Source organism: Chiloscyllium plagiosum, unplaced genomic scaffold, assembly GCF_037043375.1.
Source record: "Chiloscyllium plagiosum isolate Xiang-an unplaced genomic scaffold, Cpla_swu_hap1 HiC_scaffold_4, whole genome shotgun sequence".
NCBI lineage: Eukaryota > Metazoa > Chordata > Chondrichthyes > Orectolobiformes > Hemiscylliidae > Chiloscyllium > Chiloscyllium plagiosum.
Genome location: NW_028270142.1, coordinates 45377759 through 45400282, shown reverse-complemented (window position 1 = coordinate 45400282; position 22524 = coordinate 45377759). Strand labels below are relative to the sequence as shown.

Sequence of the window (22524 nt, the reverse complement as noted above, 5' to 3'; positions counted from 1 at the left end):
TGCAGTCATTGTTTTTACCTCACCACTGCCTGACAGGCTTGTGGTTGAGTGGGCCTTCCCTGGAAGAAGGAGTGCAGGTTCTCTAGCAGGCTGGCAAGGCCCCCTAAGCCGCAACAGGTTTCTGCTCAATGCTTTAACTGTTTTCTTAATGTTCACTGAGGGATGAACATTGGCCAGAACATGAAAAATGGTCCAAAATCCAGCAATGTGATGTTGATGTATGCTTTATGGAACAAGTTAATGAGCCACACCTGACTGGCAACACCCCAGTTATGTACTCTATTGTCACTCCTTTCAATCTGCCCTGCACAGTCATGCCTGAAAGAGCCAGGGCTCACCTTGATAATTCACATCTTTATAAGTAAAACATTAATAACTAATTCAATTTGTGGCACTTTTGAGTCAGGATCAAAGATAAAATATATGTAGCGGCAGTCTGTCCCAGCAATGTCATTCAAAGAAATGGTTACTGCTGGAATGCAGCAGGCTCTAGACCATTGACGATTGAGAAGACCTGGATTTGGGGTTCACAGAGCCAATAGGCAGGTTCATGTGATGGGGAAAAGGGGTGTGATCCCAAAGGCAAGTCGAGAGTCTACCAGCAATTATGCACACAGGCTACCTGATTCAGGAGGGCTGCCCCAGCTCACTGAGTCCACCACAAGGAACAAGTTTCTCTGCAGTCTCCCCACACAAAGAAGTGGTTACGAATTGCTGGCATCTTACCAACAGTAGCAAGAAGAGAATCATAAATTAATTCGCACTGCTATCCCACTGGCATTTAATGCCTTTCCTTTTCCCAGCCTGCTCTGAAACTGGGAGCATATGGGTATAAAATCCAAGCAAGCAAATTGAACCCACAATTTCTGTTCTTTGCTTCACCATTAGACCTGGTTTTCATACATTAATAAAGTTCTTGCCTATAGTTGAAGGTCAAAGGAAAAAATGGTGACAGTGTGAGAACCCAACCACTTATTTCTCACTCCAGTATTCTCCTTTTACTGAAAAAACAAATGTAATAGCTGAGCTGATCATATTTTTTCTCTTTTTATTTGAGAGTTGGGTATTTCTGGTAAAGCTGATTGATCTCTCAGAGCACATTGGAAAGCAATAGTGGACCATTGTGATTTGATGGGCCTCTTCAGAATGGTGAACCACGCTGAAATGGGATTGGAGCCAGACATAGAGTCAGAGATGTACAGCACGGAAACAGACCCTTTGTTCCAACTCATCCATGCTGACCAGATATTCCAACCTAATCTAGTCCCATTTGCCATAGTTAAGTCAATATGCCTCTAAACCGTTCCTATTCATATACCCATCCAGATGCCTTTTAAACGTACCTTCTTCTGTGTGAAAAGGTTGCCCCTCAGGTCACTTTTAAACTTTTCCCCCCAATCCTAAACCTATGCCCTCTAGTTCTGGACTCCCTACCCCACAGAAAAGACCTATTTCCTCATCCATGCTCCTCATGATTTTATAAACCTCTATAAGGTCACCCCTCAGCCTCTGACGCTTCCTGGGAAAACTGCCCCAGCCTATTCAGCCTCCCCCTATAGCTCAAACCCTCTGGCAACATCCTAGCAAATCTTTTCTGAATCCTTTCAAGTTTCACGACATCCTTCCGATAGGAGGGGGACCAGAATTGCACACAATATTCTACAACAATGTCCTGTAAAGCCGCAACATGTCCTCCCAACTCCTGTACTCAATGCTCTGTCCAATAAAGGAAAGCATACCAAGCACGTTCTTCACTATCCTATCCACCTGTGACTCCACTTTCAAGGAACTATGAACCTGCACTCCAAAGTCTCTTTGTTTAGCAACATTCCCCAGGACCTTACCATTATGTGTATAAGCCTGCTTTGATTTGCTTACCCAAAATGCAGCACCTCACATTTATCTAAATTGAACTCCATCTGCCATTCCTCAGCCCATTGGCCCATCTGATCAAGATCCCATTGTACTCTAAGGTAACCTTCTTCGCTGTTGACTACACCTCCAATTTTGGTGTTGTCTGTAAACTTATGAACCAAACCTTCTATGTTCACATCCAAACTATTTATATAAATGACGAAAATCAGTGGGCGCAGCACCAATTCTTGTGCCACACCAATTGTCACAGGCCTCCTGTCTGAAAAGCAACCCTCCACCACCACCCTCTGTCTTCCACCTTCGAGCCAGTTCTGTATCTAAATAATCAGTTCTCCCTGTATTCCATGAGATATAACCTTGCTAACCAGTCTCGCATGGGGAACCATGTCAAACGCCTTACTGAAGTCCATATAGATCACGGGCACCACTTTGCCCTCATCAATCCTTTTTGTTCCTTCTTCACAAAACTCAATCAAGTTCGTGAGACATGATTTCCCATGCAAAAAGCCATCTTGACTATCCCTAATCAGTCCTTGCCCTTCTAAATGCATGTAAATCCTATCCCTTATGATTCCCTCCAACAACTTTCCCACCACTGATGTCAGGCTCACTGGTTTGTCCTTACCTCCTTTCTTAAATAGTGGCACCACATTAGACAACCTCCAGTCTTCTGGCACCTCACCTGTGACTATTGATGATACAACTATCTCAGCAAGGGACCCAGCAATCACTTTCCTAGTTTCCCACAGAGTTCGAGGATACATCTGATCAGGTCCTGGGGATTTAACCACTTTTATGTATTTTAAGACATCCAGGACCTCCTCCTCAGTAATATGGACATTTTTAAAATGTCACCATCTATTTCCTACATTCCATATCTTCCATGTCCTTCTCCACAGTAAACACTGATGCAAAATACTCATTTAGTATCTCCCCCTGTGGTTCCATGTATAGGCTGCTTTGTTGATCTTTGAGGGCTCCTATTCTCTCTCTAGTTACCCTTTTTCATAGATCAACAATGGTAAGAACAGTAGGTTTCTGTCCCATTGGCATCCAGTTTTGTTTTACAACCATCTGATAGCTTCATGGATATTCTCCTAAACCTGAATTCAGTTCTTAAACTGGCTTGGTGAAATTTGAAATCACATTCCCTGGACTTTCCATGCACACCTCTGAATTACCAGTCCAGCAACACACCAATGCCAATTATAATGAGTATTTATATAGTATTTGTAATGTGGTAAAATGTTACAGGATTATTATCAAGCATAATTTGGCACCAAGCCACAGAGGAACCTTTGAGCTTGACAGCCAAAAGCTTTGTTAAAGAGATAGGGTTTAAAGAGCACCTTGGTGAAAGAGCGGGAGAAAGTTTTAAGAGCAAATTCCAGAGCTTGGGACTAAACATCTGAAGGTACATCTACTAATGGAGCAGTGGAAATTGGGGATATGCAACAGGCCAGAATTGGAGGAGCATGCAGGTTTTGGAAAGTAGTAAGGCTGAGAGAGATTGCAGAGATAAGAGACAGTCAAGGCCATGGAAGAATTCAAAAAACAGAGATGAGAATTTTAAAATTGAGTCATTTCCAGAATGGAATTCAATATCAGTCTGTGAGTATAGATGTGGTGGGTGAATTTGTACTTATGCACTTCACTATTTTGCCCTGTTAATAATAATATCCAGGGTTATGACTTTATCACCATCCATCTTTGACTCAAACAATGATTCATTTATCTTTGAATGCAAAACTCAATAATCTGAACTCTGCCTCCAGGTTTCTGTACATGGCAAAGTCAGGCCAATGTATCAGATATTACTTATTAAACTTTTTATCTCTGGATCCTATCTCTCTGATGGTGAAGCCATAACCAATCAACACATGGATAGATTTTATTGCTCGTCATATAAGTATTGCACCACAGATATCTTACTGTGTCAGTGTCTCAGGATAGGATACACAGCTGCGAACAAATGGGCAACTCTCATGTAAGTAAAGTCGATCAGTCCTGTGTAAAATGCAAATTATCTGCAATATCTGAACTTTGTGACTTAAATTAACTCAGTTAATTGTGCAGATGAAGGCAGTTCGAGGGAACTTGTAAAACCCTAGTTCTTAACATTTCATATTATAACTGATGAATAAGTATTGACTTAAAATATTTTATTGGTCCTATCACTTGTTCTTTTGTGCACATAATTTAACTAAACCACTTATTTGAAACATTTCTTTCTATTAATTAATTGTGGAAGTGTTGCTGACAGGGACAGCGTTTCTTACCCATTCCTAACTGCTCTCAAAAAGGTGGCAGTGAGCTGCTTTCTTGAACCGCTGTAGTTAATATGTTATAGGTACATCACAATGCTGTTAAGGCAAGATTTTCCAGGATTTTACAGTGAAGGAATGGTGATATAGTTCCAAGTCAGGATGGTGTGTGCCTTGGAGGGGAAATGGCAAGTGGTAATGTTCCCATGCATCTGCTGCCTTTGTTCTTCAAGGTAGACATGATCATGGGTTCGGAAGATGCTGCTCAAGGAGCCTTGGTGAGTTGCTGTAGTTGGATATAGTACATACTGTTACCAAAGCACATCAGTGGTGAAGGAAGTGGTCTTGGTCAGGCAAGCAGCTTTTCCTGGATGCAACAAGTTTTTTTAAGTGTATTGGAGCTGAAGGACAAGCATATCATTATGAGGCTCATTGAGGCATAGGATATTATACTGTTTTTACTGAGATTAGTTTTTTAGCTTTTTTTTCAACCTGCCCAAATCCCTATACCCTTCCCTATCTCTGTAACAGTCTGCAGCACAAACACTCTCTGAGGTATCTTTGTTCCTCCAACATTCCTCTTTACCACACCCTGATTTTAATTGGTTCACTGGCCATCTTCAGCTGCCTGAGTTCTAACCTTTGGAATCCCTCACTAAACCTCTCAAAACTCTATCTTCCAGTTGAAAGCTATCTGTTTGATTGAATTGTCCCAATATTTACTTATGTAGTTCAGGGTAAATCTTTGTTTGATAAAGCTCATGTGAAGCCTCATTTATTGCATTAAAGAAACTATGTCAGTCCACAAAACATAGGAGCAGAAATAGATCATTCAGTCCATTGACTCTGTTACACTATTCATTGAGATCATGGCTGATCTGATAATTGGCAACTCCACTTTTCTGCTTTTTCCCTTTAATCCTTGATTCCCTGACAGATTAAAACTCTGTCTATCTCAGCACTGAATATCCATAATAATCCAATCGACAATTGGACATATCAAGTCTGGAGTTCAATGGAAAATCAAAAATTGGACATAAGACAGAACCATTGATTTCCAGAATAAAGAATGGTTCAAACATAGAAAAAGACCAACTCTCAGAAAATGCAACTAATTCATTCCCACATTTCCAACCTTTCCACATAGCCCTGCAAGTTTTTTCCATTCAGATAAATATCCATTCCTTTTTGAAATTCAGAACAGATTTTGCCTCTTTGTGTATTCCATATGCTAAACACTCTCTACATGGTTGCTTTTGGTTCTTTTGCTATTCAGCTTAAAAAATTATCCTCTGTTTCTCAACTCTTTCATCAATGGGAACAGTTTCTTCCTATCTAATTAAATGACTTTGAACACTTCAATAAAATATACTTTCACCCTTCTGCCCTCGAAGGAGAACAGCCCCAGATCCTCCAATCTATCCTTGTAAGAGACAGGATGGTATGTAAGACCATAAGATGTTGGACCAGATGTAGGCCATTCAGCCCATTGAATCTGTTCTATCATTCATTGAGATCATGGCTGCTCTGATAGTTATCACTTTCCTGCCTTTACCCAGTAATATTCAATTCACTTACTGGTTAAAAACCTGTCAATCTCAGCATTGAATAAATATAATGACCCAGCCTTGACAGTGGTATTGTTAAGTATATTCAAGACTGAGAAAGGCAGACTTTTAATCAGTAAGTGGATCCAGGATCCAGCAATGTAGGTTTTATTGGCAAGACTTCCATCAACTTTATATTTTTATGAAATTATGCAACATGTTACCAGAAAATTAAATAGACTTATAGGAGCTAAACATTAAAATTACAATCAAAATTCAGAACATTCAGAACACTCCAATCATGTTGGGGCTTAATATTTATAGAACTCTAAACAGGATGAATTGTGTTATTCCCCAGTCATAATTCTCAACCTGTATTCACAGATACTGATAGACAAAAGTAAACCATTGCAAATTAAAAATTTCATTCTATTTAAATATTTTCAGTTTCTTTTTTTAAGATGTCAGATACTTCTGTTTTTTTTCCCCAATTTGCCTCTTTCCTCCAAGTCAATGTGTCTCGATCTCCTAGTCAACAAAAACTGTTAGGCACAGAGAGAGTGTGTTGTGCGCCAAACTGCACAGATTATATCTGAGACAGATGCAGCCCAGTACTCGATTGCGAAGGCAGATTTTCCTTCAGCAGGACCAGTCTCTGCATTGACCTTCCTGGGATAGATTCCAATATGGTTTTTATCCTCACTGGGGAAAACTAGAATAAGGGGGCTTGGTTTCAAAATTAGAGGGTCACCCATTCAAGGATGGAAATAAGAAGGAATTTCCTCTCTTGGTAGATCACGACTCTTTGGAATTTTCTATCCCAGAGCACAGTGTAGGATGAGCCATTGAATATATTAAAGACTGGACTAGGCATATTTTTGAACGACTTGGGAATCAAGGATATATGGGAACAGGCAGGAAAGTGAAGTTGAAGCTGAGATCAAAGTCAGTCAGGATAATTGAATGGCAGAATAGGCTCCCATGGTCGAATGCTCTTCGTCTGCTCCTGTTTCTTATGTTCTTATCTGCTTGGCCCAGGGGAATGGCAGGTGAAGCCTGGTAAGGGTTGACCTCCAACCTGAAATTTTTGGAAGAAATCAGCCTGCAATTCCATTATGTACACAGGCATCAGAGCCTTCTAGCTGATGTGAACATCTCTAAGTATTTCTGACCATCATGAATGCGAGGTGAGTTGGGCATGGGGGCATCGATGCAAAATCCACTCTTTTACATGCTTCCTTTGTCTTAAACAACAACAACTTGTACTTTTATGGCACCATGTATGCAGTAAAACTTCCCAAAGAGCTTTTTGGGAATGTTATCAGTGAGAAATTCAATGATTGTAATGTCATTGAATGTCAAAGGGCAAAGTTAGATTCATTTTTGTTGGAGATGATCATGGCCTGACACTTGTGTGGCATAAATGCGATGTGCAATTTTCCATCTCAAACTTGAATGTCCAGGTCTTGCTGCATATGGCCATGGGTTACTTCAGTATCTGAGGAGTTATGAATGGTGTGGACGATTGTACAATTATTAGTGAACATCTCCACTCCTGACCTTATGATGGAGGGAAGGTCATTGATGAAGCAGCTGAAGATGTCTTGGTCTAGGACACTACCCTGGGAAGTCCTGCAGAGATATCCCAGAGACTGAGATGATTGATCTCCAACAACCACATCCATCATTTTTGTGCTAGTATGACTCCAAATAAGCTACCATAAAACCAATAACAGCAGAAATTGTTCAAATATAGTCCAATTATAAACTCCATGAGCCCATATGGTGGAAAATATTGGTACTGCAAAACATTAGCAGCCAATATAGGAAATCGGGATGTATGAGTCAGCCAGATCAGTATGTTTTTTTCAGCATGTTTGACACTGAATGGTACAAGACCATAAAACAACCTTACAACCTAATTACAGAAAAGGCCCCTTGGACGTATTTGTCAATGAAATGTTATAAAACAGTAAAGATAAGGAGCTGACTATGTTATTAAGCAATTAAAGGTTGTGCACTCATGTTCATATTTTAGACTATGGTTTGGAAATGTGATCATTATCAGTACAATTGGGTTCAAAGAGGATGTCCAACTATTTGTATTTTTTTCTGGACTGTGCACGGTTCTGGGCACCATTGTACATAAAGGATATGGATCTGGAGGCCTGGGAGAAGTGCAAAAAATTACAAGGACCTCATTATTATTGATATAGGTCAATGGCTGATAAACAGAGGATGGAAATTCAGGTGCCAATTTTTTCTGGGTGCAGAGGTCAGATCCATACAAATTTGGGGCACCTACCTCATCTGAATGGCTTCAGAGCCTGATTAAGAGGGTCCCATGCAGTGGTCCTCTTTTTGAGACGACTGGCTGCTTCTACATTCATCAGGGAATCCAGTAGCTTTTGTTCAGAAATGAGGTGCTGAATTTTTCCCAGAATTTGACTGTCAACTTCAGGGATTTTTATGGATGGTTTCCTTCCAAAGGCTCTCCAGATTTTTCTCACTGAGTTTCACACAGCTCACTTCATAAAGTATGTACTATGCCTCTAGTGCTGCTTTTGACTAATGTATGTTCAGAAGCAGTAACTGTGCATTGCGACAAACATTGCTAGCCTAGTCTGAATAGCCACCCAGATCAGTATAGTGTCCACACTCTGGTGAATGGGCAGGTTAATGATCTTCTGCAGTCTGCAAAGGTAAGTGTCACCATATTCTCTCTGTGACCTCAAACTCACTGTAGCTCTACTATTGAACCCATTTCCCATCATGGTGTGGCCTACCATTTTCTGTATTGCCTGCAGCATCTTCCCTCATCCCCATTCCCCCAGACTACTAATCTTTCTTGCTCTTCTGCTTCCTACTTACTCATATGGGATTTCTCACCACCTTTCCTGACCAATTATGGGCCAGTCCATTTTCCCTTTTGACTGTCCTTTGCTGTGAAACATGAGAAGCTGCTTGGCTATCAGTCTGTGCTAAAAGAGAAGGCAAGCAGAGATTGAAGTGGGCAAGAGGATTAACACCCTGTTTCCACTGGGGGCCAGAAAGTGCTCAAAAATCACCCGTGGAAGGGAACTGCAGCAGTGCTACAAGAAATCCAGTTACCTCACATGGATAGTCAAGGTCAACGAATACATCTTCATGCAGCATATCTAACCTACTACACAGCTGTCACTGTACTGAATGCACTACGTTCTTATCACTCAGCTGGCATCAGTCCCTGGCACTTAACTTATGTAGAGCAGGATTCTGCATCATGGGAATGTGAACCATTTGGGCTCAGCTGAATGCAAAGACAGCCAACAGTATTAAGAAGAAAACAACAGTGAGAGACATGCTCAGCCCTGCTCCAATCAATCAGGTGAGATGGGTGCACCAAACGTGCACACAACCAGATTGATCCAAACAAGCACATACATAGTACAAGTGGTGGCCTCTGCAAAAACACGGACCCAAATTTCTAGCTATGTTTCCTCTTGCAAAACTAGGGGTCATACGTATAAGACTGTTACCAATAAATTCAACAACGAATTCACGAAAAACACCTATACACAAAGAGCAGTGAGAACATGGAATTTGAAACTACTAGGCCTGCTTGAATCAAATAATATAGATGTCTTTATGGAGAAATTAGATAAATATATGAGGGAGAAATTAATACAAGGATATACTGATGGGGTGAAGTGTATTTAGGAAGAGAGGTGAGTCAAGTAAAGCATGGCTGTTTGGAAAAAATGGCCTGGTCCTGTGCTATAAATTTTATGTACAATAACTGAAAAATTAATGCCATTCTGTCCTTATCTGTTGATGTTCAGTAATTTCCATTTTACCTGTTTGTACCATTCTAGTGTGAATGGGGAATAATGTAACAGAGTTTCTATGTTCAACATTTTAAGGAAATTGAATTGGGAGCAGTAGCAAATGATGAATTATAGGATTATGGGGCAGGAGGAGATTACAGTGTAGTGGAGACAGGGGGCCATAAACAGATTTAAAAACACACACTAACAATTTAAAATTAAAGCATTGCCAGATTGTGAGTCAATGTAGGTTCACACACATAGGGAGATGATGAATGAATGGAGGTTTGTGCGAATTAGGAAATAGTGGGATGATTGAAAGTTATCCTTTGAGCTATAATTATACCATGCCTTGTGTCTAAGTAAAATGTGTGTTCAATTATTAATAATGTATATTTCATTACGCAGCCAGGAATTCAATATCATGTGCATTTCAGTGAAGAGGGAGATGCCAAGAAGATAAAAAAAGCTTGCAAGGGAGCAGGTAATCAACCCTTTAAAATTGGACATTAAACTTTTATTGAATTTAGCTGACATCTAATGCTTTGCGATCATTTACAGATTAGAATTTTATTTTTAAGAAAGCTGAAGTTTAACTGTGGAGAGTCTTTATTGAGACTCTATTGGGATTAAAGACTTTCAGCTAGAGGTACACTAATAAAGAGATATGGCATTTCTGATTCTGTAGAAAGAAGAAACATACTTCCAAGAACTATCTGCTCTCCCCCCCCCGCCAATTCAAGTGTCAAATCCACAATAAAGCGATACAGTTCTCTAATTTACAGCCAAATCTTTCAGGAATGAAATTGGGGGCTAGGTTATGCATCCTAAATGTGCCAGGCATGTTTTTGGCAGGTGGTAGAATAGATAATACAAGGGATAATAAGCCCGTTGCTTCTCCACTCATCCCCATAATACAGTGGCGATAAAGTGATTGAAATTGACAGCCTGTCTACCATTTTCTAAAAATAAATGAATGGGCAATTGAGCTTGAGCCAAACCATTGACTCCGTTCCTATGCTTCTCATGCCATTACGTGGTGGACACGGGCAGGTGGGAGGGAGCCTGTTTGTGAAAAATGGTTTTGGAAAGGCAGGATGGAAGGACTCACAGCATTGAGAAGGGTACCTCTAGGAATCTCTTTGATCCTCATCACCTGGCCTCCATGCCATTTTCCTCCCAGCTGCCATCATCCTGCCTCCTTAGGCTGCATGACCCTGCCCTACCTTAATTGCCTTTGACTAATCCCGCTCTGAAGTCCAACAAAACTCTGCATACATTATCTTGGATACAGTCCCAACAACACCCACCACTATTGGGGACTGCTAGAGCTGGTGGCTGTCAAGGGCAAGACTTGCTCAAACCAAGGAAGGTGCATGCCACTCTCTGCCCATTTAGCCGGCTGACAATGCATTATTGCTTCTGGGTGGGCACTTCTTAGGTCTGTCAACTATTGGCCAACTCTTGCAACAGTGGCACAAGCAACATGCTACCCCCACCCCAACCTCAATCTCTCCCTTTCCCCACCTCAAGCCATGAAATTCAACCAGAGGAAACATTTCTCCACATAAAGTAACTGTGAGAAATTTGGAACTATCTTCCTCCAACAGCAAGTGATGCTTGATCAATTTTCATTTTAAATCGAGATTGATAGATTTTTGTGAAGTCTGAGACATTGCAGTTGTCTTGAGTTAAGGCATAGATCACCCATGCTCTCACTGAATGATGGTACAGTTTGGAAAGACTAAATAGCCTCCTCCTCTCTCTATGTCACTGTGTTTAGAATAACTCCAATCACCATACAGGTAATGAAGCAATTGTTCTTAATTAGGAAACATGGCAGGCAAGCAGATTTCTCCAGCACTCTAGCTTTGTTTTACTGGGAGTGGATAAGGATCTCATCACCAGTACTTTGTTGCTAGTAATTTGGAGAGCTGCAGTGTGGATCTGGGTTACACTTCATGAGATTGAGGCATTGCAGGCAAACAGATCAAAGCATGCCCAAAAAAACAGTTCCACTTTCCAGCCAACATTTCTTTGGGTTGTATTAGCTACAGCATCAAATGTATGCTTGAATATGTCATATTTGTAGTCCATTGTTACTTCAATCATCAGTGGATTTCCTTTCACCCTGGCAGTTAAAACCAAATGCCTCACTTGATAGGAATGCACACCCAGAGAATCATTGCAAAACTTATTGAGGCACTTCGAGCAGATGCCTCCAATTCCAAATCTCATTGCAGAAGAACCAGATAAAAAATATTAAAGACAGAGACCACAGATTTTTGTTTAATGATCTCAGTGGAAGAAATTCCAGGTGACAGTTTAACATTGGTATCAAAGATAAGGGAATTGATAGAAGGAGTGAATGGGGACTGTCTGTTTCTCTCAGCAAGTTGGCGTGGAACTGGATGTCATAGTTTAAATAACTGACAAAAGAATTTAAGGGGAACAGAGGAGGGCTGTTAAGATTTGTAACATGGTACTTGAATAGAGTCATCAGACACATACTTGAGGATTAATTTGCAGGGTTATGTGGGGAATGATTGGAGGGCGTGGGATTACATGACTTGTAGTTTCAAAGAGCAAGCATGGGTACATAGGCTAAATGGCCTCCTTCTGTGCCAAGAGATCTTATGACAGGGTTTCCCTCGAATCACAAGATAAGATTTTGGGATAGAGTCATAAAGTCATAGAGATGTACAGAATGGAAGCAGACTCTTTGGTCCAACTTGTCTATGCTGACCAGATATCCTAAATTAATCTAGTCCCATATGTCAGCAATTTCCCCTTAGACACTCCCTATTTATATACCCATCCAGATGCCTTTCAAATGTAACAATTGTACCAGCCTCCACTCACTCCTCTGGCAGCTCATTCCATACACGCACCACCCTCTGCGTGAAAAAGTTGCCCCTCAGGTCCCTTTTAATTTTTTCCCCCCTCTCACTGTAAACCTATGCCCTCTAGTTCTGGACTCCCCCACCCCACAGAAAAGACCTTGTCTATTTACTCTATCCATATCCCTCATAATTTTATAAACCTTTATAAGGTCACCCCTCAGCCTCCGACACTCCAGGGAAAACTGCTCCAGCCATTTCAGCCTCTCTCTATAGCTCAAACCTTTCAAACCTGGCAATATCCCTGTAGAACTTTTCTGAACACTTTTAAGTTTCACAACATCCTTCCGACAGAACAGAGATCAGAATTGCACACAATATTCCAAAGGTGGCCTGAACAATGTCCTGTACAGCCGCAACATGACCTCCCAACTCCTATACTCAATGCTCTGATCAATAAAAGAAAGCATACCAAAAGCCTTCTTCACTATCCTATCTACCTGCGATTCCACTTCCAAGGAACTATGAACCTGAACTCCAAGGATTCTTTGTTCAGCAACACTCCCTCGGACCTTACCATTAAGTGTCGGATGGTAAGGTCTGATTAGATTAGATTAGATTAGATTACTTACAGTGTGGAAACAGGCCCTTCGGCCCAACAAGTCCACGCCGAAGCGCAACCCACCCATACCCCTACATTTACCCCTTTAACCCAACACTACGGGCAATTTAGCATGGCCAATTCACCTGCCCCGCACATCTTTGGACTGTGGGAGGAAACCGGAGCACCCGGAGGAAACCCACACAGACACGGGGAGAATGTGCAAACTCCACACAGTCAGTCGCCTGTCAGGAATTGAACCCGGGTCTCTGGTGCTGTGAGGCAGCAGTGCTAACCACTGTGCCAGCGTGCCGGATTAAGTGTCGGATGGTAAGGTCTGATTTGCCTTTCCAAAATGCAGCACCTCACGTTTGACTAAATTAAACTCCATCTGCTACTCCTCGGCCCCTTGGCCCATCTGATCAAGATCCCATTGTATTCTGAGGTAACCTTCTTCACTGTTGACTACACTTCCAATTTTGCTGTCATCTGCAAACTTACTAACTATACCTCCTAAGTTCACATTCAAATCATTTACATAAATAATGAAAAGTAGTGGACCAATCCTTGTGGCACACCATTAGTCACAGGTCTCCAGTCTGAACCCTCCACCACCACCCTCTGTTTTCCACCTTCAAGCTAGTTCTGTATCCAAATGGCTAGTTCTCCCTGTATTCCATGTGATCTAATCTTGCTAACCGGTCTACCTTGAGGAATTTTTTCGAGTGCCTTACTGAAATCCATATAGATCACATCCACCTCTCTGCTCTCATCAGTCCTCTTCATTACTCCATCAAAAAACTCAGTTCAAGTTTATGAGACACATTTCCCATGCACAAAGCCATGTTGACTATCCATAATCAGTCCATGCTTTTCTAAATACATTTAGATCCTGTCCCTCAGGACTCCCTCCAACAACTTGTCCACCACTGATGCCATCATGAACTCTGAAGCAGCAATGTCTGCAGTGTTGATCAGTCTGAATTCTAACATGTTTTGAAGCTCTTTTAAATCCTTGCTTTGCTTTTGTTGGTAGACAAAGACAGATATTACATGCCACCAGGTTATAGTCTTCACCTGATGAAGGAGCAGCGCTCCAAAAGCTTGTGATTTTAAATAAGCCTGATGGATGATAACCTGATGTCATGTGACATCTGACTTTGTCCACACCAGTGCAACATCAGCATCTCTATATCTTTGTTGTTGGATACAGCCCAATGTACTACACTTTGAGGTATGATTGGTGTTGCATCAAGAGCTTGTATTTTAGTTTGTCCTCCTGCCCCTCCTGCTCAACAACTGAAGCTGCTCATCTCCCAGCTCTCACCAACTCTCTTACCTGTCCAAAATTTTACTCAATCACTGCTGGGTCGACTGCTTTTTGTAATTTATATAAATGATTTGAATGTGAACGTAGGAGGTATAGTTAGTAAGTTTGTAGATGACACCAAAATTGGAGATGTAGTAGACAGCGAAGAAGGTTACCTCAGAGTACAACGGGATCTTGATCAGATGAGCCAATGGGACAAGGAGTGGCAAGTGGAGTTTAATTTAGATAATTGTGAGGTCCTGCATTTTGGAAAGGCAAAACAGGGCAGGACTTATGCACTTAATGGTAAGGTCCTGGGGAGTGTTCCTGAACAAAAAGACCTTGCAGTGCAGGTTCATAGCTCCTTAAAAGTGGAGTCACAGGTAGATAGGTGTTTGGTATGCTTGCTTTTATTAGTCAGTGCATTGAGTCTAGGAGATGGGAGGTCATGTTGCAGCTGTACATGATATTGTTTCGGCCACTTTTGGAGTACTCCATTCATTTCTGGTCTCCCTGCTACAGTAAGGATGTTGTGAAACTTGAAAGTATTCAGAAATGATTTGCAAGGATGTTGCCAGATTTGGAGGGTTTGAGCTATACGGGGGGGCCTGAATAGACTGGGGCTGTTTTACCTGGAGTGTCGGAAGCTGAGGGGTGACCTTATAGAGGTTTATAAAATCATGAGGGGCATGGATAGGGTAAATAGATAAGGTCTTTTCGTCATGGTGGGTGAGTCCAAAATTGGAGAGCATCGATTTAAGGTGAGAGGGGAAGATTTAAAAGGGACCTAAGAGGCAACATTTTCACACCGAGGGTAATACGTGTGGGAATGAGCTGCCAGAGGAAGTAGTGGAGGCTGGTACAATTATGACATTTAATAAGCATCTGGATGGGAATATGAATAGGAATGGTTCAGAGGCACATGGGCCAAATGCTGGCAAATGGGGTTAGATTAGTTTAGGATATCTGGTCAGCATGGACATGTTGGACCAAAGGGTATGTTTCCGTGCTCTATGACTCTATGACTCTTTGACTCTGGAGTGACATCTAGACTGAGGCATTAAAATGGGGTCACACTGCATTATTTTATTTCGAGCCTCCTCTTCACATCACACAATGTGTAATAAAAACAAATATTTATAATATTGTCCCTGTAATATCTACAGCTATTGAAAGCAGCTGAGTTTAGCACCCACCCACCTGGTGTGGGAGTGGTCAGCCCTGGAGTGGTTTAGCTAACCCTAACCCTAACCTGACCCATTTTACATATGCCCTGTTAAAAACAAACAGCGATCTGTATTGTAATTTCCTGTCTGTTCAAGGTGATAAAAGGCCACCCCAGTATTCTCAACTCTAAACCTGTGTCACTCACTACAATAGCAAAAAGAACGAACGCTTACAAGGAGACATATATTTTTAACTATATATTTTCAACCTTGCCACTTATGAAAAGTGTCAGTCATGGTTCAGTGGGAGCACTCTTGCCTCTGATTCAGAAGGAGATGGGTTTGTAATAACATTCCAGAGATTTGAGCATATTACCTCGGCTAGCACATCCGGGGTGCAGTATTGACGAAGTGCTGTGCTGTAAGAGTTGCCCTTTGTTGGACCTGGTGTTAAAACCATCTGAGAGGGCTTTAGTTTATAGGATTCAATATTTAAAGCAGAGTTCTTCCTGATGTTCTGACTAATTTTTATCCCTGAACTAACGTCACCACAGCAGATTATCATTTATTTCATTGCTGTTTGAGGAATCTTGCTGTGAACAAATTGACCAGCAAACTTCCTGTATTATAACAATGAGTGTAATTCAAATATGTGTCATCGGCTATAAAACACTTTGGACAATATGAGATCATGAAATATGCTATATAAATGCAACTATTTCATTTATTGAATTGAAACAAAAGCCAAACCCCTCTCAACATTAGCAGACATAGTTCATACGTCCGCAATGGTATTACACAAGTTTGTTGTTTCACAATGTCAAGACAGCTTGAGGAAGAAACCGCAGTTGTACTTTGCTTAATGAACAATAGAGGTCAGCAATGGTGCGTGTTGCTAATCCAGTTTATTGCAAATATATTTTCATATCTTCCTAAACCATGAAAAAATATATGCATCATTCTTGACTATCGGTACATAAGCACCTTAGTTGGAATAACTTAGATAAAAGCTGTGGTTTATCAATATCATGAGGCTATCAAACAAGTCTCTTAACAGTTAGGGTTTTACTGTTCCTGGGCATTTTTGTTTAACAAAGCTCTAAACGGAAATAAACTTTACATTTCCTAAAACAAACACAAAGAGCCTTGGATGCTGGAAATCTGAAACATATTTTGTCACATGATGAAGGGTCAGTGACCTCAAAAGATTAACTTTTTTTTCCACTGTGTGGATGCTGCCAGAGCTACTGTGTTTCTCCAACACTTTCTGTTTCCATTCCCTTCTTCAGTCATTTCCTAAAATATGTGGGAACCTGAAAGCCATTTATAAAAGTTTAAAAACAATACTTCTGGTTTCCCTTCCAATTACATTGCTATAATTTAAGAGCAAGAGTAGGCCATTAAACTGAACTAGACTACTCAGTCTTTCAACAACAGCATAACTGGTATGACTGCAGCCTCAACTTCACATTCTGCCTGTTCTGAATACCATTTACTCCTTTGATAATCAAAAATCTATCTATCTCTGTCTTAAAATCATTCAATGAATCTGCCTCCAATGCTCTATGTGGATGAGAAGTTCAAAGAATCATGACAGTCTAAGGGAAAAAAAAACTTCCTCTGTTTTATATTGTACATTCCTGATTTTCAAACTGTACCCCTAGTTCAAGCCTCTCATGACCAGAAACATGCTTTTATTATCCATCCTATCATGGTCCCTGTCACTTGCTTCCTGTAAGGTCTCACTGGGAAGAATAAACACATTCTGAATAATACCAATATTTTCTGTCTCTGTTATCTTCTTTGGTGAATTCCTCTAATTCTGGTCTCCTGTATATCACTAATGTTCATTGCTCTATCATGAATTTCATGTCTCTAGCTATCAAGGCCCTAAGATCTGGAATCTGACCCCCTCACAACCCTCGGTTCCTCCCAAACCTTTCGACATCTCAGCTTTCCTCTCTTCTTTGAAAACACTCTCAAAATGCTACTGTTAGATTATACATGGATTAGTGTCAAATGTTTATACAGCATTGACCCTAAAATGATTTACTACATTGAAGGTGCTATATAATGCATGTTGTTGATGTTGAATATTTCTGATTCTCTACCTCTGTCTCCTCATTTAAGACAGTCTCTGACCAAGATTTTGATCAATGGTTCTAATTAATTTCTCCTTTTTTTGGCTCAGCATCAATTCTGTTTCGTTAAACAGTTGCTGGACATCTCAGGATGTTTTGCTGTGCTAAAGGCACTGTATAATTTTAAGTTGTTGTTGTCAGTGCATTTCACAATTTATCGATCTTGATTGAATAAAGTGCCCTTACAAAATATTCTAAACTTACCTACCTTTAATTTTAGTTCCATTCAACTTATACTTTATTGCCTATTTGGAAATTTGTTGTGGATACATTGCCTGTGCATCAAAAGTTACATACAAGTGAATAATTAATAATGAAAATGAAAAATTACATAATCACTGAAATTTGCACTGATCAAAAAATAAAACCCTGAAGAAATTGAACTCAAACAGTGATCAATGTAAAACATCATGTCACCACAGTGCAGTACCATGTTACATTCATCCCAGTCTCTGGGAGTCTTGAAACATGAATTTTCATAATCTTAAGTTATGAGATGTTTGTTCATCCATTTTGTGAATGTCTGTCTCTCCCTCTCAAAACTTCATCATGCCCATTTACACATCTCTGTGCATCATCTCTATGGGCCTGAACATCTCTTCTGAAAATGTGTTGCTGGAAAAGCGCAGCAGGTCAGGCAGCATCCAAGGAACAGGAGAATCGACGTTTCGGGCATAAGCCCTTCTTCAGGAACATCTCTTCCCTAGCCAAGATATCTGACCCAAAACATAAGCAGCCATGTTGTCAGTGTTTTGACTGCAATCCTCCTCATCTCCCTGGTACAGAGCACCCCCATCTCTCTGTTTGTCCCTTTCCTCAACAGCTCACTACACTGATGATGTAAGTGAAGCTGTGGTGGATTCTGATGGATGTAAATGTCTTCAGAATACTCTAACGTACTGTACATTAGCATAAAATTTAAGGTTACTGATTTCATCAAGACCATTCTCAATGATCATGCTCCGTTAATTAATGTACTGTATGTCAATCAGCCACAAAAGTCTTAAATATGAATATTTATTTTGATAATAAATTTTGTGTATTGGTTGAATTAGATTTTTTTTTGAATTAGATTACTTACAGTGTGGAAACAGGCCCTTCGGCCCAACAAGTCCACACCGACCCGCCAAAGCGCAACCCACCCATACCCCTACATTTACCCCTTACCTAACACTACGGGCAATTTAGCATGGCCAATTCACCTGACCCTGCACATCTTTGGACTGTGGGAGGAAACTGGAGCACCCGGAGGAAACCCACGCAGACACGGGGAGAACGTGCAAACTCCACACAGTCAGTCGCCTGAGGCGGGAATTGAACCCGGGTCTCAGGCGCTGTGAGGCAGCAGTGCTAACCACTGTGCCAACGTGCCGCCCAGTGGTGCAGAATATCCTGACAGGTTGGAAGCTGAATATTTTATTTTGTAAAGCTATAAAACAGAGTAATTAGGAGTTCAGAAATAGGAGGATGTCATTCTGCCTCTCAATTCTGTTCTCTACTATTTATGAGGTCATGGCTAGTCTTAACTCCAATTAGCCACCTTGGCTTTGTAACTCTTAATACACTTACTTAACAAGATCTATCACTCACCGTTTTTAAAATTTCAGTTCATTCCCAGCCTCAATATTTTTTTGGGGAGACAGTTCGAGATTTCCATAACTCATAGAATGAAAGAGATACTTTCTGGTGTCACTCCTGGATCTGGATTTAATCTTAAGAATTTGTCTTCTTGTAGTGGACTCTTCTCAGTTGAGGCAATAGATTCTCTCAGTCTTGAGTAAATTAGGTCAATGTGCCCTGGAATTTAGAAGAATGTGAAGTTATCTAATTGAAACAAAAAGAAATCTTAAGAGGTTTGAAGGGGTGGATGTTGAGGAAATGTCCCGAAGTTGAGGATTCTAGAACACAAGGGCAGTCACCGGATAAAAGGTCAATCATTTAGGACTGTGAGGAAGAGAAATGTTTTCACTCAGAGGGTTATGAATACTTGGAATTCTTTATCCCCTAGAGCTATGGATTCTCAGTAACTGAGTATATTCAACTCAGAGGCTTGTAACTGGGGGAGTTAAAGGATTTAGAGATAATATGAGGAGGTATAGTTGGATATATGATCAACCATTAATTTGTTCCATGTTTGAGCAGGTTTATAGTGCTGAATGGCTTAATCTTGCTCCTATTTCGTATGTTTAGAATTTTGAATCCTCGAAGTGTGGAAACAGATCATTTGGCTCAACAAGTCCACACCGACCCTCCATAGAGTAACCCACCCAGACCCATACCCCTACATTATTACTTTACATTTCTCCTGACAATGCACCTAATCTACACACCCCGAAAACTATGGGCAATTTAGCGTGGCCAATTCACCTAACTTGCACATCTTTGGACTGTGGGAGGAAACCAGAACAACTGAAGGAAACCCACACAGACATGGGGAGCATGTACAAACTCCACACAGACAGTCGCCCAAGGCTGGAATCATCCCTGGGTCCCTGGCGCTGTGAGACAGCAGTGCTAACCACTGAACCACAGTGCCACCCCACCGTTCTTAAGTTTTATGTTCTCTACCCTATAAAATCCCTTAATCATCTCAATTGTACAATCCCTGAATCTTAGTTCTGTGGAATGACATAATTTATAATTAGTGTCCCTATTTAACTTATCCACATGATTTGCTATTTTACTTTTAGGAACAGATGAAGTTGCTATCATCAAAATCCTTGCAAATCGTACAACAGCACAGAGACAAAAGATAAAAGAGAAATACAGAGCTTTGTATGGAAAAGTAAGTACAATTGTGACAAGGCTGAAATGAAATTTAATACACTGCTAGCATGATAAATGGATGCTGAACCAATGCAATTTCACATTAAACTGTGCACTCCTGTTTCACAAATTTTATGCCCAAATCTAAAGGGGAGATTTTTACACAATTGAAGTAAATGGTGCAAAATCAAAATCTATTTCATTCAAATTTGTTCATTCATTGCATTTGAAACTTTTTCATTGCTGGGTCAAATCTTAAAAGCACTATTGGTGTACCTAAAGCAGATGGGTTGCTCCAGTATAGAAAGGTCTCTCACCGCCATCTTCTTAAGATCTTTGTGAGTGGACATCACACATCCCATTAATGAATTTAAAAACTTGCTTTCCAACTGAGGAGGTCCAAGTGCTTATTGCCCACCTACTCATGTATCCATAGATGATGGTTATAACCCGGTGGACTAGGAAGTTAATAATGTGATTTAATATTCCCCAAAGAAACCTGGAAGGAGGAAAATCACAGTGGAATATCTATTTTTCTTCCTGTTTTTCTCTAGGATATGGAAAAAGTGCTAAAAGGAGATCTGAGCGGGTGCTTAGAAAAGACAATTTTGGCCATGCTAGACCTTCCCTGTGAATTCGATGCCAAGTTGCTGAAGGAGGCAATGAAAGGAGCTGGAACTAATGAAGAATTGCTCATTGAGATTCTTTGCACACGGGCCAACTCAGTATGCTTAAATTTGAACTATATCAATAAGTTATATTTATTTATGAATATATTGTGACTCCAATTAAACTTCAGGAAAGATGAAGACCTGCAACACAGTATCATATAGCATAGAAGAGCATCATTCAGTCCATTTTTCCTGTGCTAGCTCCTTGGCAAGCAATTGAATTTGGACTCCCTGGCTCTTAAACCTATAAGTTTGCAACGTTTCCATTCCAGTACACAGCCCCACACCCCACGTCCTACACCACCTTACCTTAATGAATTCAGTAGAACTTGACATTTAAGCTCATTATCTCACCAGAGATACTGCCAACCGTGTAGAGTTTCTAGTTTCTGTTCTTATGTATGACTTCCAGCATCTACAGTGTTTTGCTAGTCTAATCCATCAGATGAATAACGCTAAACAGAACCTCACATTCATAAGCCCTTTGTTGAACATCATGTTCAGTTTGAAAACTTCACATTGTTTGTCACTTTAGTTCTCCTCCTTACTACAATTCTGACTTCTATGTCTTTAGCTCAATGTAAGCACAAGAAACAGGACCCCATCTTTCAATTAGGCACTTTACAGACATCCAACTTAACACTGAATTTAATACCTTCAGCTCTTAACCATAGCATCTATTCGCTCTTGAATCTTCAGTAACTGCTTTTCTGGAGCCTTTTTTTTCTTGTTAATTTTGTCACCTCCTTCTGCCTTGCACCATCATCCCTTTTTCTGCTTTGTTACTCTCATCCTCTACTTTATCACAGACCATTTTGTATTTTCCCTGCATGCATCTTGTTTCCTCTCCTGCACCAATGTCCCTCTTCCTAAACACGAACACCACCATTCCCCAAACCCAACAAACTTTCCCTGACTTTGCATCAACTCAAAAGCTGGTCACTTCTAACTTCAAACAGATCTTGTTCAGGCATCAACCTGAAATTTTAACTTTGCTTCTCTCTTCAGAGAGGTGGCTGGCTGGAGTTTACAAACAGTTCAGCCACGGTTTCATTGAATGGTATGGGACAGGCTCAATGGCTAATCGCTCCTTTTCCTGCCCTCCAAGACACTGTCTGACCTACCGTGTGTTTCCAACATTTTCTGTCTTTATTTTGTTCATCAAAAACGCTACGTGAAATCAAAACCTCTTATAAGATATAATTATTAGTCTATTATTATTCCTTTTCAGCAAATTACAGCCATCAAAGAAGCATACAAGCAAAGTAAGTGTTACTTTCAAAAAAGAAAGCCACTTACATTTACTAATTAAGTAATAACATTACAATGAACTATATGTAATTCTGTTAAAATGTTAAAATGTTATTTCAAATTTTAATCTCTTTTTGTTCAGTGTATAGGGGAAAGATACTCTTTTTATTCGATTCAATGGATATTATGTATATAATAGTGCACAATTATCCTATGGCCTGCTGTCTATCTTTTCCCTAAATGCATGTAAGGCTGTACCAAAAGTAATGAATTTCTGGCAATCACAA

General features: G+C 40.4%; 1 protein-coding gene and 1 long non-coding RNA gene across 4 annotated transcripts in view; one reads left to right on the top strand and one right to left on the bottom strand.

Annotated features, from left to right (window-relative positions):
- Nucleotides 1-22524, bottom strand: part of LOC148150131 (uncharacterized) — a 42818-nt gene that overhangs the window by 13748 nt on the left and 6546 nt on the right. Inside the window, exon 2 of the long non-coding RNA XR_015756947.1 lies at nt 19140-19346. This is a non-coding gene — a long non-coding RNA (uncharacterized LOC148150131). The remainder of the gene's footprint in view (nt 1-19139; nt 19347-22524) is intronic.
- The window catches only part of LOC122549222 (annexin A13-like), a 30230-nt gene continuing 11534 nt past the window's right edge, over nt 3829-22524 (top strand). Inside the window, exons 1-5 of one of the 3 annotated variants that reach the window (XM_043688663.2) lie at nt 3829-3862; nt 9901-9976; nt 20240-20334; nt 20870-21040; nt 22218-22251. In XM_043688663.2, coding sequence (XP_043544598.1) covers nt 3848-3862; nt 9901-9976; nt 20240-20334; nt 20870-21040; nt 22218-22251 — 391 coding nt within the window. In that variant the 5' untranslated portion in view covers nt 3829-3847. Of the gene's footprint in view, nt 3863-4330; nt 4418-8911; nt 9054-9900; nt 9977-20239; nt 20335-20869; nt 21041-22217; nt 22252-22524 lie in introns of those variants that run through there. The other 2 variants (XM_087986218.1, XM_087986219.1) reach the window with 2 other exon arrangements.